The sequence below is a fragment of the Canis aureus genome, chromosome 12, assembly GCF_053574225.1.
Source record: "Canis aureus isolate CA01 chromosome 12, VMU_Caureus_v.1.0, whole genome shotgun sequence".
Classification (NCBI taxonomy): Eukaryota; Metazoa; Chordata; class Mammalia; order Carnivora; family Canidae; genus Canis; species Canis aureus.
The window spans coordinates 26,248,980-26,262,728 of NC_135622.1; the positions used below are offsets into that span (position 1 = coordinate 26,248,980).

At 43.2% G+C, this 13,749-nt stretch overlaps 1 protein-coding gene and 2 long non-coding RNA genes across 6 annotated transcripts in view; 1 reads left to right on the forward strand and 2 right to left on the reverse strand.

Annotated features, from left to right (window-relative positions):
• The window catches only part of LOC144280797 (uncharacterized), a 33,935-nt gene extending 29,469 nt beyond the window's left edge, over positions 1 to 4,466 (reverse strand). Inside the window, exon 1 of the long non-coding RNA XR_013349209.1 lies at positions 4,403 to 4,466. This is a non-coding gene — a long non-coding RNA (uncharacterized LOC144280797). The remainder of the gene's footprint in view (positions 1 to 4,402) is intronic.
• Positions 4,467 to 5,371: 905 nt separating this feature from the next.
• Positions 5,372 to 10,255, reverse strand: LOC144280796 (uncharacterized). Its single transcript, XR_013349208.1, has 2 exons — positions 9,535 to 10,255; positions 5,372 to 8,939 (listed from the first exon to the last, which is right to left on the reverse strand). It is a non-coding gene; the product is annotated as an uncharacterized LOC144280796 (long non-coding RNA).
• Positions 10,256 to 11,018: 763 nt separating this feature from the next.
• Positions 11,019 to 13,749, forward strand: part of RMND5A (required for meiotic nuclear division 5 homolog A) — a 63,451-nt gene continuing 60,720 nt past the window's right edge. For all 4 annotated transcript variants that reach the window (XM_077843187.1, XM_077843188.1, XM_077843189.1 and 1 more), the window contains exon 1: positions 11,019 to 11,251. In XM_077843187.1, the coding sequence (XP_077699313.1) occupies positions 11,110 to 11,251 (142 nt within the window). In that variant the 5' untranslated portion in view covers positions 11,019 to 11,109. The remainder of the gene's footprint in view (positions 11,252 to 13,749) is intronic.

Below are 13,749 nucleotides of genomic sequence, written 5' to 3' on the forward strand. Positions count from 1 at the left end.
TAACATATTTGAAATGAGCTTATTGTAGACATCATATATAATTAGGTCACATTTTTAAATCCATTCTGCCAATTTCACCTTTTGATTGGTGTATTTAGGCTATTAACATTTAATGCAATTATTGATATGTTACAACTTAAATGTGCTATTTTGTTTTCTGTGTATACTTTTTGTTTTCCATTTCTGTAGTTTCCTTTTTCCTGCCATTCTGTGTTACTTGAACATTTTTGAAAATTCTATTTTGAGGGGCATCTGGGTGGCTCAGTTGGCTAAGCATCTGTCTTCAGCTCAGGTCATGATCCCAGGGTCCTGGAGCCAAGCCCTGGGTCAGGCTCTGCTCAACTGAGAGCCTGCTTCTCCCTTTCCCTCTGCCTGTCACTTCCCTCACTTGTGCTCTCTGGCTCTCTATCAAATAAATAAATAAAATCTAAAAGAATTTTATTTTGAAAATTCTATTTTGATTTATCTATAGAGTTTCCCCCAACTTTGAGATAAAATTGACATTTAACACTATGTAAGTTTAAGGTGTATAATGTATTGATTTGATATATATTGCAAAATGGATCACCATTTATGTTTTTTAAATTTACCTATTTTTGGTAAAATATGCACAACATAAAATTTACCATTTTAAAACATTTCTAAGTATATAATTCAGGAGCATTAAGTACATTCACAATGTTGTGCAAATATCACTATCCCGGCAGCCCCGGTGGCCCGCGATTTGGCGCCGCTTTTGGCCCAGGGTGTGATCCTGGAGACCTGGGATTGGTCCCACATTGGGCTCCCGGCATGGAGCCTGCTTCTCTCCCTCTGCCTGTGTCTCTGCCTCTCTCTCTGTCTGTCATGAATAAATAAATAAATTCTTAAAAAAAAACAAATATCACTATCCATGTCTAGCATCTTTAATCTCAAACGAAACAGTAACTCCCCACTTCCTCTTTATCATAGTACTTTTTTTAAAAAAAGATTTTGTTTATTCACTCATGAGAGACACAGAGACAGAAGCAGAGATAGAGGCAGAGGGAGAAGCAGGCTCCATGAGGGGAACCCAATGTGGGACTTGATCCCAGGACTCCAGGATCACATCCTGGGCGCTAAACCGCTGAGCCACCCAGGGATCTCCTATCTCTAGTACTTTTTAATTTTACCTGTTGTATAGTTTTTTTAGTGGTTGCTCTAGGTATTACACTATGTATATGTGTCACAGACTACTGTGTCACTATTTTACAAGTTCATGTTAAATATAGAAACCTTAACTCCCTTTATGTCCTTAACCTTCCTGTTTATAGTATAATTGTCTTAAATATTTACTCGACATACATTTAGAACCTTATAAAATAGTGTTCTAATTTTTGCTTCAGTTATCAATTTAGGAATTTATAAAATTCAAGAGTCTATTGTATATACCAATATTTTTTATTATGTTCTTCTTTCTTCCTGATGTTCCAAGTTTTCTTCTTTCATCATTTTCCTTTCTGTTTAGAAAATATTCTTGGGACAACTGGGTGGCTCATTCAGTTAAGTGTCCAGGTCTTGACCTCAGTGGTTATGAGTTCAAGTCCTGTGGAGCCCACTTAAAAAAAAAAAAACACCTCGGTGTGGAGCCCACTTAAAAAAAAATTCTTTTTTGGTGCAACAAATTCTCTTAGTTTTCCTTCATCTGAGAATTTTTTTTAAAGATTTATTTATTTATTAATTAATTTATTTATTTATTTATGTATTTATTCAGAGAGAGCAAAAGAGAGGCAGAGGCACAGGCAGAAAGAGAAGCAGGCTCCATGCAGGGAGCCCAAAGTGAGACTCGATCCCGGGTCTCCAGGATCACACCCCGGGCTGCAGGCGGCACTAAACCGCTGTGCCACCGGGGCTGCCCCATCTGAGAATTTTTTTGATCTTCATTTTATCATTGAAGGTTATTTCACTGGACATAGGATTTTGGGTTGACAATCCTTTTAATACTTGAAAAATATTGTGCCACTTCTTTTGGCCTCCATAGGACCTTAGGTGAGAAATCTGCTATGATTCATATTGATGTTCCCCTATAAGTAATGCCATTTCTTGCTGGCTGCTATCAAAATATTTTGTGTTTAGTTTTCAGAAGTTTAACTGTTGTATGTTTTGGAGTGGATTCCTCTGGGCTTGTCTTTTTTGCAATTTAACTTCTTGAATTTGCAGTTTTATGTCTTTTGCCAAGTTAGGGAAGTTTTCAGATATTATTTCTTTGAGTATTTTTTCAGTTCTCCTCTCACTCTCCTCCAGTGACTACAATGATATGATTGTTACTTTAATATCCCATAGTCTGAGATTCCATTCATTTTATTCTAGACAATTTTATCCAGTTATTCAGCTTGAGTAAGTTCCATTGGTCTGTTCCTCAAGTTCTACCATCTGTTATCTTCACTCTATTATCAAGCCCTTATGGTAGGTTTTTTTATTTCACTTATATATTTTTCAGTTCTATAATTCCTATATAATGTTTTTATAACTTCCATTTTTTTGCTGAAATATTTACTTTCAATTTGTTTCAAGAGTATTTGTAAATTATTGATGAAGTATTTCTATGATAGCTGCTTTAACATAATTATCAGAGAATTCCAACATTTGATTCATCTCATTATTGGCATCTTTTGATTGTCTTTTCTCATTCATGTTGTGATTTTCTGGGTTCTTGGATGAGTGATTTTTTTTTTTTTTGTATCTTGAACATTTTAGATATTAGATTATGGAGCTCTGGATTCTATTTAATCAATCAATCAATCAATCAATTTTTTAATTTACTTTTAAAGCAGGAAGTTTCCTGTTGAGATTTAGCACATGGGCTGCTGGGTGTGTATGTTTAGCTTCTCTCTGAGCCCTGCCAATACCACCTTGGCAAAAGTGAAGCACTGACTCACACCGCCTGGTTGCAAATGGGTGGGGTGGAAGTTCAGCTCCCCCCTTACTCCACTGGCAACTTCACAGTGAAAGTGGGGCACCAACTCTGTCTTGTTGCATCTGAGTCAGGGTATAAACTCAGCTCCCCTCTCTTTGCTGATACTGCCTGCTGGGGAAACTGGAGCACCACCTGCTTTTGCCAGGCAGGAGATGGAAGGTCAGCTCCCCACTCCAGCCCTGCCAAAACCATCCTGCAGGGGAACTGGAATGCTGCCTCTCATGTACATCATTAGGGAGGGTTGAATGGAAAATTAACTCCTTGCTCAGCTCTGCTGAAACCATGCTAGGATTAGAGGGTGTAGTTTTTCTGTATTTGGCCGGAGTAGGACAGAATTGCCAATAAGGCTCTCCATTGTGAGGCTACTCTTTTTTCCATCCTTTGTCTAGGGAAAACAGACTTTTCTTGGAGCTTTTATTGTTTGTGCCTGTTCATAATGCTGCATTGGAGGATTCTGTATTGCCCTGTTTGAGATCTAAGAGGAAATAAAGAAACCTGGAAATTTATCATTGTGTATCATTCTTCAAGTATCCAGATTCCTATGTAGCACAATTTCTTTCTACCTTCCAAACTATTACTATGCTTGTTTTTTGTACTATTTCTAGGGCTTTTTAGGGACAACCTAGAGGAATGGGATTACTTCATGTTAGTTGAACTGAAAGTTTCCTTAAAAGGCCATTTTAAAACATTAGCTTAGTTTACTACCTGGAATCTCCCCAAAGTTGTCAAAAGTCATGAATCTTGTATTTTAGCAATTTACAGCCCAGACTCTGAACAGATGCATAAACAGATGAATCAAATGCATACATAATAAGAGGAAATAATAGCACCCTAAGTTCTTATAGGGCTTAATGGTTTATAGAGCACTTTACATATATAATGTATATATGCACATGCTCTTATATATTTACTAATGAAATGTATACATTTATTATATAAAGTATATTCATATTACTTTATAAATATATATATGTATGTTTCTCTCAACAATGCTTCAAGGTAGGTAGAACAGATATTGTTATTAAAAAAAAGAAAGGCTGCTTGTTTAAGTTCTTGCCTAAAGTTGAAAAGTTGATAAGTAGAAGTGTTAATTACAATTTTTGTGCCTCTTAGCCCTGAGCTCCTGATACCAAACCACACAACCTAGGGTAAATGAGCCTCTGTTCTAGCAGAAATCTTGTACTTATCAAGTAAGTACAAAGTGTAATTTTGGCTTTTTGAGGCATAGTGGCTTATGGACTTAGAGTCAGACAGATTCAAATTCAAATTCCGGGGACCCTGGGTGGCTCAACGGTTTAGCGCCTGCCTTTGGCCCAGGGCGCGATCCTGGAGTCCTGGGATCGAGTCCCACGTGGGGCTTCCTGCATGGAGCCTGCTTCTCCCTCTGCTTGTCTCTGCCTCTCTCTGTCTCTCATGAATAAATAAATAAATAAAATCTTAAAAAAAAATTCAAATTCCAGCTCTTACCATGTCTTATTCGTGTAATCCTGGAGAAATTACTTAACCCCGTCACACCTCAGTTTCTTCATCTGTAAAATGGGGACAAATATAATAATATTTACTCCAAAAGGTTGCTTTGGATAATCACATTTAAAGCAAAGTGCCTGGCATAATGTAAGCACTCAATAAATGGTAGGTAGTTACTATTATAATGAGGGATAAATAAAGCAAAAACAAAAACAAAACCTAACCAACAACAACACTGCATTTCCATGAGGAAATAATGATTCAGACTCAAAGCTTTCAAAAGTGGAGAGGGTGCCTATGTTCATTCCTGTTTGGTTGTGTCACACCTCACATGCTGCTTAATAAATCTTGGCATCTCTATAATTTTAAAACTGGAAGGACCTAAAAGGTCACCTATTGCAAGCTTCTCACTTTATAGATAAAGAAACTTAGGTTGGGAGGAGTTGAATGAATTACTTCAGTGTTAGCACCCTTCTTGCTATACCCAGTAAAGTACACAAAAGAGTGAGCAGGAAATAAAGTATAGAAAGACACCCCAGATTCCAGAAGGAAAAAGATTTGGGCCAGTAAAACACAGGGAGGTGAAGAACAGATCCAAAAGGTATAAATACTTCCATACAGGTTTGGTACCATATATGAGGGCAAAGCCTGCATACCATACTTACAGAGATATATAAGGGGGTAGCTTAATTGGTGGGCAACCAATCAAAGTGCCCTGGCCTCCAAAAGTGAGGAAGGCTACACTGGGGTTAGGTTTTGCTAGTGACAGAGAGGCTGTCTTTTGACAAACATTAGTGGGGTTGAAACACAGGGGTAGTGGATACAGAAGAAAAAGTTATTGTCACCACTGCCCATCCAATTCCTAACAGCAGGTCATAATGGCAGGTAAGTATCATCTAGCCAGCCAGCAAAGAGGCATTTAAGTGGCAATCTGCCCCAAACCACACAGAAGACATAAACAAAGTGGAAAACATTCACAGTATTTTTTTTTTTTTTTTTTTTGCTTGTGGTTGTACTGTTACTCATTTGTTAAACTGGTCTTAGCAACAATTCCCAGAAATGTGTGGAGATTTTTTTTATTTGAAAATGATGAAAATTGACTTAAGAGATGAGGACTACTATTTTGTGTAATTCAGTATTTCATTACACATTTTGTCAGTTTACTCTTTTATGTTAGCTGTGAGCTAGAACAGTAAGTAATTAACAAGCTCTTTTCCTCAAGGTCTTTTTTTATAAAGTCTTTCTTACCGTTATCAAAAATGTATTTTGCATAACAGTACATTTTTAAAGCAGTTTTTAAAATAAATTCTCAAATTGGAAAGATGAAATTTTGACTTTTTCTATCTTGCCTCTATGTAGTTTCAGATTTCAAAGAATAAATGAAAGTGAAAAATATAAATATGAGATATGTTGAATAAGGGTGAGTGCTAAGTTCTAGTAATGTGCAACAGCTATTAAACATTTCAAAAGATGTCAAAAGCAGTTCTGGAGTGCCTGGCTGGTTCAGTCAAAGAGCTTGTGACTCTTGATCTTGGGGTTGTGAGTTCAAGCCCCATGTTGAGTGTTGAGATTACATTAAAAAAAAAAAAGGCAGTCCTAAAAACTTTTGTTGCTGTTAGAGAAAAGTTGTGAAGTGGACCACAAAAGCAGTTTACAAAATGTACATAAAAAGACCTAGTTTTTATGAAAATGCACATATGGGTATATGCGTATACACAGGAAAAACTCTGGAAATTCACTCCAAATGTTAAAATGTTAAAATTAATTTTTTTCTGGTTTCTGGGATTTCATGAGATTATAATTTATGTATTATTTCTTTTTCTAATTTCCTTATGATGAATATGTATTTTAGTCATAAGACAAAGGTTTTCTTTTCCTTTTCTTTCAATTAATAGTTGCATAAATGTGACAGAGAATCAAATTTAAAATGAAAAGCAGGACCAGAGCAAAGTCCAGAAGGACCGCAAATGAGAGGTTCTCCAGATTAAACAGAGTATGGGGGCAGGAGTTCATTTGATACTGGAGTGGGGTTTTGTGTTTTTGTAGGAATTCTTTTTTATTGTGTGGTGAAAATGCAACCACAGAAAAATAATTTGCAGTTGCTCTGAAAACTGATTTTTCCCCCTTTTGCTTCTAGAGACTCTCCTCTGAGAAATCATAAAGGCTTAAAGCAATTATGCACTATAGGAAGGGCCAATACAAACTATGGAGGGAACGTAGAGCTCTCTGCCCTTACAAGTACTATTTTTCTCTTTGGGTAAATTTGAAGCCTCTTCTCTTTTTTTAAAGATTTTAAGTAATCTCTACACCCAACATGGGGCTTGAACTCACAACCCTGAGATCAAGAGTCACATGTTCTACCAACTGAGCTAGCCAGGCGCCCTGAAGGCTCTTCTCTTATTATGCTCTTTCCTTTAACAAATACCTAAAGCACTTTTTCTATGCTGATTGTCATATGGGAGAAAAAGAAAAGTCAGCCCGGATCTAGGAGCTAACAATCTAATTGAGTAAACAAACTGGAGAAGTTAAACAAGAAGAGACTTAGGAATTAAATGACTTAACACAGAGGTCCTATAGCAGTTCAAGGATTGGCTGGTAACTGTACTGTGGTCACGTTCTAGATCAGCACTTTTCAAAATAACTTTCTACAGTGATGGATTAGCACGTAGCCACTAATCACATGTGGTTACTGAGTACTTGAAATGTGGTCTGTAGAACTGAGGAACTGAATTTCTAATTTTATTTAATTTTAAAAGCTACATACAGTTGGTGATTTACCATACTGAAGAATGCAGGCCAAGATTTAGAAGGTATCAGAAAAGTTGGGACTTGTTACTTGAAGAAAGGGGAGGATTTGAATGGCTTTGGACAAAGAAAGGCATTCCAGGAGAGGAAAAAACATGTGTGAACTATGCTCACTTCACTCTAAAAATGTGAAAGTGTCCAGTCTTTGGATGGGGGGATTGTGATGGGTTGCTACACTGGGCAGACAATCCAGCTGAGAGTTATGATTTGAAGCTGTAGGTAATGGGGGGTAATTGGTTCTTTATTTTTTCTTAATTGAGGTATAATTGATATATAACATATTAGTTTCAGGTGTACAACATAGTTTGCTATTTGTATGATTATTTCTGATCAGTGGATAATAACTCTTATGTCGTCAGGCATTATGTTGAATGCTTTAGATAGATTACCTCATTTAATTACTATAACAACCTTTTGAGGAGAATAAAGATTCATTTGGTGGCACTGTAGGGGTAAGAGAAGCAATTATCTTAGAAATATCTCAAAGCTACAAATGATGAGGATGCAGAAGTAAAAAGCCACATTAGGACATTAGGAAATTAGACTCAATAGAACTTGATGTTTGACTACATGTGGAAGATGAATAAAAAAGGGAGAAGATAATCTGTATCCCTGGGGATACTGATGAGGACAAAATCCTGAGGAATATCAATATTCTGGGAGTGAATGAAGGCAGTTGAATTAGCAAAAGGATCTTGGGAAGGATGGAGATGGGTAGCAATGTAAACAAGTTAGTGGAGTCGAGGCATTTGATAAAGGGTTGAGAGTCCTGCAGGTAAGTTAAAGATGAGGATGGAGGGATACCCAACTTTAGTCGGTGGGGCAAGAGACTCTTGATCTTGGGGTTGAGTTCAAGCCCCATGTTGGGTATAGAAGTTACTCAACAAAAGATAAGGATGGAGAAGTGGTAGCTGTAGCTAGGAGTTAAGGTAATGCTGACAAACATAAGGTAATGCTGACAAAAAACAGAGGAGTCAAAGGGAATAAAGTTGATTTTGAAAAGAAATAGTGCACTTTTTTTAGTATGTTGCTTGGAGGTAATGAGTCCTCTGGATGATGCTGTCTTGGTGGTTGGAGGGAATGTGAAGCTAGAGTTTATGAGGCAGATTATGGCTGGAGAGGGGAAATTGTAATGTGTTGTCCCAGGACAGCAGGTAAAGGAAAAAGAGGTTGAGGATAAAACCTGAGGCAAATACCCACCCACATAGACGGCTAAATGAGCCAGAAAGGGAGAAGGTGTGACTGAATTATTTTACCAGGGCAATGTCAAGGGAGAATTTTACAGGTGAGAGTAAGTCAGAATTTTCTTGTGTAGCGGTGAGCTCGAGGAAAAAAAAAATACTGAGAAAAGAAAGAGCTTATCAAGGAGGTCAGGGAGGAAAAAGTGAAAAGGTTTGTCTGGGCAGTTTAGCAGTGAAGAGTAGAGGAAAAGGAAAGCATTTGAGAAGGGATAAACAAAAACCATCTCTCTCCCAATTCCCCAGGTAGGTCAGTTCCATTCAGTCTCAAAGCAGAAAGGAAGAACCTAGTATATAGGAGGGGAAGGAGGTCTGGAGGAAGGTGAGATGAAGCCAGCAAGTCGAGGCTGGCAACTTAGAAGGTAGAAAAAACTCTCATTCCTTCAAATACTTGACAACAGTTCACAACGGATGGTACAAATACTCTGAGAAGAATGGCAGAGGATCCTGGAGCTGGATGTTTATCTTCTCAGTGAAACAGCAATCGGGACCATCTGCCAAGAAAGAGGAGAAAGAAAATTGGTTTGGTGGAGAGGGGAAAAGAGATTTATAACAGCAATAGCTAGGGCCACTCTTGAAAATCACCAAGAAATGAATAAATTGACTCGAGACTAGATCAACATGATTCCATTTTAGGTTGCCATCTCAGATTTACTTCTGGGAACAGGCAATACTAACCACCACCATTTCTCCTATGGCTATTCCTTGCTTACTATTAATGTTTACATATGATATCTCACTTAATTTCCCAAGAATCCCATGCTGCACTATTAACTGCAGTTATTTCCAAGTTATAAAAAAGGAAATTGAGACTCAACAAGATTTCGCCTTAATTACAAAAAAAAAAAAAAAAAAAAAAGCCCACTATGTTGCTAGGCACCACTTTCGGGCACAGATAAAGATGGGGAAGGGGCTTGCCTTTATGGGGATTTACTGAAGAAGGGCTGGCGGAAAAGGAAACGAAAAATCGAACCCGGTTATTTCAGCTTTTAACAAATGGTGTGAAAGAAAACTGGTGATACGGCTGATATATATACACAAAAAATATGACACAACACTGGAGGAGTGCAGGAAGGTGGAGCGGTCTACCTATCAGGGTGGTCAGGGGAGGGTCCTCTGAGCGGACAAGTGAACTGAGACAAGGATGAGAAAGGTGTCCGCGTTTTCCAGGCCAACGAGGAGCTAAGCGCAGAGGCCCCGAGGTGATTAACTAATGCGGCTTTCCGAGGAAAGCTAACAACGCCACTGGAGCCTAGTGCGCGAGGGGATACAGGCCGAGGCTGGAGACCCCGCGGCGGTCGGGGAAGGATTTACGCCAAGGAGGAGGTGACTCAGTTCGTATGGACGGAATAAGGCGCCAGAGAGCAGGGGCCAGGCGGGGCCGCCCTCCCGCGCGGCTTTCCACTGCGTGGAGCTGCCCGCACACCGTGCGGCGCGCCGGCTACCGGCTGGGAGAGTCCAAGCCCTGGGGCCGAGGCGCCGAGGCCCACGGCGGGGTGGGCAGCGCGACCTCCCCGCGGCACCAGCGTCGCAGCAGCTCCGACGGCCCCGCTGGGCCCTTCCCCGCGCCCGCCCCGCGCGGCTACCGAGCAGCCCTCCTCGGCCGTGCTCCGGCATCACCCCCGCCCCGCCGGGCTCCGTTTTCCGTCCGACGAGTCCCGTCTTCCCAAACTTCGGAATAACAGTAGTCCCAGGAGTGCGGGTGAGAGGACACAGATGATGACCGGGGCGAACTCCTTTCGAAAACAGACCTTCCCCTCTGTCCCGTTCTCCCTCCCGGCTTTCCCGAAATAACTTGCTTCCCAGTACGCACCCCAAGTCACCCCCCTCCAACAGCGAGACCGTTGGTTCGGCCCCTAGGCTACGATTGGCTGAGGGTTTACGCCTCAGCCAGGGATTGGAGGACGTTGGTCCCTTACGTACCGCCCGCGCCCATTGGTTCTTTTTCCCCGTTTCTGGGCGGAGTGGTTAGGGACGGTTTCCACCCTCTTGTTTACGGAGAGCGCAGTTGTAGCGCTCTGCGAGCGCCGGGGCTGTCTCCAAAGTTCCCTTTTGAGCTCCTCGGGCCAATTGGGTTCTTGCTCCACCCTCGCCCTCTCCCTCGCACGCATCCCGCGTGGTACTGCCCACACCTTTAGAGCGGCGGCGTGAGCGGACGGCCGTCGCGTCCTCCGCCCGCGAACGCTAGGCGGCTCCCCCTCGAGGGTGTGCTTGGTACGGCCCGCGCCGCCTCTTTCCCTGGCTGGGGTGGCTGCTCCCCCCACCCCTCGGGTCGGCGGCGCTTGGTGCCGCCCGGGAGAACCAGGTCATCGGTCGGTTCCCGTGAAAACAAAAACAATCGGCGGCGCCGCCGCGGGCAGCCGAACGCGGCGGGCGAGGACCAGGGTCGCGGGGCCGGGTGCGGAGAGCGAGCGGGATCGGCGGCGAGGCTCCGGGGGCGGGGGGGAGGGGGCATGGGGCAGGCGGGCACGGGCTGCACCGGGCTCCCCCGGCGCCGCGGCTAGCGCACCCGCTGCCTCGGTCGCCGCCGCCGCCGCCCGCGCCGCCCGCGCCGCCCGCCTGGGGGACGAGGAGCAGGACGCGGCCTCGGCCGGGCCCGGGCCGAACGGCTGCGGACACCCGGGCGCCGGGGAGCCGAGCGCCGCCGCCGCCGCCGCCTCCGGGATGGATCAATGCGTGACGGTGGAGCGCGAGCTGGAGAAGGTGCTGCACAAGTTCTCGGGCTACGGGCAGCTGTGCGAGCGCGGCCTGGAGGAGCTTATCGACTACACCGGCGGCCTCAAGCACGAGATCCTGCAGAGCCACGGTAGGGCGGCCCGGGTGGGCGCGCGGGGCAGGGCCCGGCCCCTCGGGCCCCGGCGGGCCAGGAGGGATGCCCCTGCCTCCCCCGAGACGCGGAGACCCCTCACCCCACCCCGCGCCCCTGCCCCTGTGACTGTTCCTTCTCCCGATTTGCCTCGAACCTGCCCCGACCTCGTTGTCAATAAAGAGTGAGCGCCCTCCACCCGGAAACCCAGCCCGGAACGGGGTCCAGCCGGCTTAGACGTGTGTGGGGGCTGGTCCGTGGCCCTTGCAAACTGCCACCGTCCCGGGGTGGGCGGCCCTCGCCCCCGCCCGGCCGGGCGCGCTCAGGTCCCCGCGGTCGAAGGTGCGCTAAGTGCGTTGGACCCAAGGCTCTGGTTGATAAGAGGGTCAGTGCCGGAAGCCCCTTCTTCTGCCCCAGATCCTTGGTCCGGGGACTTACTTTCCAAGTCTTTTTTTTTTTTTTTTTTTTTTTACCCCTTCTTCTTCTTCTTTCCGTTCTTTTTTTAAATTAGAAAGTCGAGTGTTATTCTTAGCTGTGGGTTAACAGAACAGCCGTTGCTGCAACTTCACGATTTGACTCTTGTGTGGAAGCAGCTCTTAGCTCCGCAGCAGCACAGACAGGATTCCTAGGAAACGAGCCGAATCGAACTGTTCAGCTCTCCTAATGTAGCCTGAGGAAGAACAGGCAACTTTCCTGAAGCAAATTGTGGCGCAAGTTGTGAGATACTTGCCTTACCTGGTCAAGTTTTTACTTGTTTTCCTTTTAGAAAACACGATTTTCTGTAGAAGGTGGTCTGCCTAGATTATTTCTTTATTGCTCTAGGACCTGGGGGCAGATACTTTGCGGAAGTTAACTTGTGGAAGCTGGTTGGGGAGGGTTTTTGGTTTGGGTTTTTTTTTTTTTGTTTTTTTTTTTTTTTTAAGTAACATTAAAGGTCTGGTATCCTTAGAGTAACATATTCATAGTGGTGTTCCTCCTGCTCAAGAAATGAAGGACTTTATTTAATGGGTTCATTCAAGAGTTTGGAGGAGCCTTCTCAACTCCTAGCTGAACAGCAATTTATGGAAAGTTTGGTAGCTGGGATGAAATGCTGTTACGTAGGGTGAGGTGAAGACAGTGGTGCAGCTGAGCCTCTCCCCTCCTTTCCTCTCCTACATCTTTCTTTCTAGACTCCTTTCAATGGAGGGGAAGTGCTAGCCCATAATAAAGGAGTCTGAAAACCTCTTATTCTGAACATGGCAGTCACTTTTGAAGTCCAGATAAGAAGTGAGCCTGCAACCGTAGTGGGAATGGGAGTTAAAATATTAATATGGAAAAATAAGCAGACCAGTTGGCTGCCTGTGAAGGGAAGCCGAGGTGGAGTTGGCTGCCTGTGAAGGGGAAGCCGAGGTGGAGTTGGATGGGGGGTCCTGGGAAGGCTTTGGTGAATTTGATTTGGGGCATGTGAGATAAAGCTGAAGGGCTAGTGAAGACAGAATCAAGAACTTAATGTTCACTGGTGGCTAAAGATGCATGGTTAGAATTGGGGAAAGTATGATCGAAGATGGTTTCCTAGTATTTCTACAGAGAAGAGTGAAGGAGGTCACGTAGGCAGCAGGGAAGAAAGACTGTAGGGTCTAACCACACCTTGAACGCCTCTTGGAGAGAGAGCTGGAGGAGCCAGCGGAAGCAGAAAAGGCAGGAGCTTAGAAAAAGAGAGGTTGTGCAGCTTGTATTTGGCTATTGGAAGTCAGTGACCCTCTGTGCTTGCAGCTTCAAAGAGTTAAAATAAACTAGATTAGTGGGTGTAAAGAAAAATGTGTGAACTGAAGTGTAAGGAGGCCCAAGGCTGTTTAAGTACAGGAATGGGAGGGGTGTGTGCGTGCCTGTGTCCCTCTGTCTCTGTCCACCTTCCTGCCCATCTGTTACAGGAAATCTTTGTCTTGTTAAAGACTGGAAGGTAGAGAATGAGTGAAGGTTCTAAACTTGGAGAGGTGGAAGGAGCGTTTCCTTTTTAGGGACCAGGTCAGAGATTGAGGGGTTGGATAGGCAAAATTTGAGAGAGAAGATGGAAAGTAAAATATCTTCCTACAAAAAAGGAGGGGGGTGGTATTAATTAAAGGGGAATGTGATTGCAAGCCTCATTTTAGGGAATTTGGGGCCTATCTTAGATGGATAAAATAATTGGCAGAAAATGCTGAAGCAGGAGTTTGCTTTAGACAGATTGTTTTTGCTTGGTATCGGAGTTTCGCAAGGAATATATGGTGTGAGGGTATTAGCCACAGAGTATGACATACTATTATACTATTCAAATGGTCTGACTTGGTGAATTACATATGTTCCTTTCTCAGCCACCTATTTTTTACTGTCTTGTCTACCAAATTGCAGTTTGATATTACTATTTCTTTGATTTTCTTTAGTTTTTTAATAATAGGATTACATGACTAAAGGCAGTTATGAAACACGAAAGAAAAATAAATACCAGGTCTGGTTTCCAAAGTGGACTCTTTTTTTTTTCT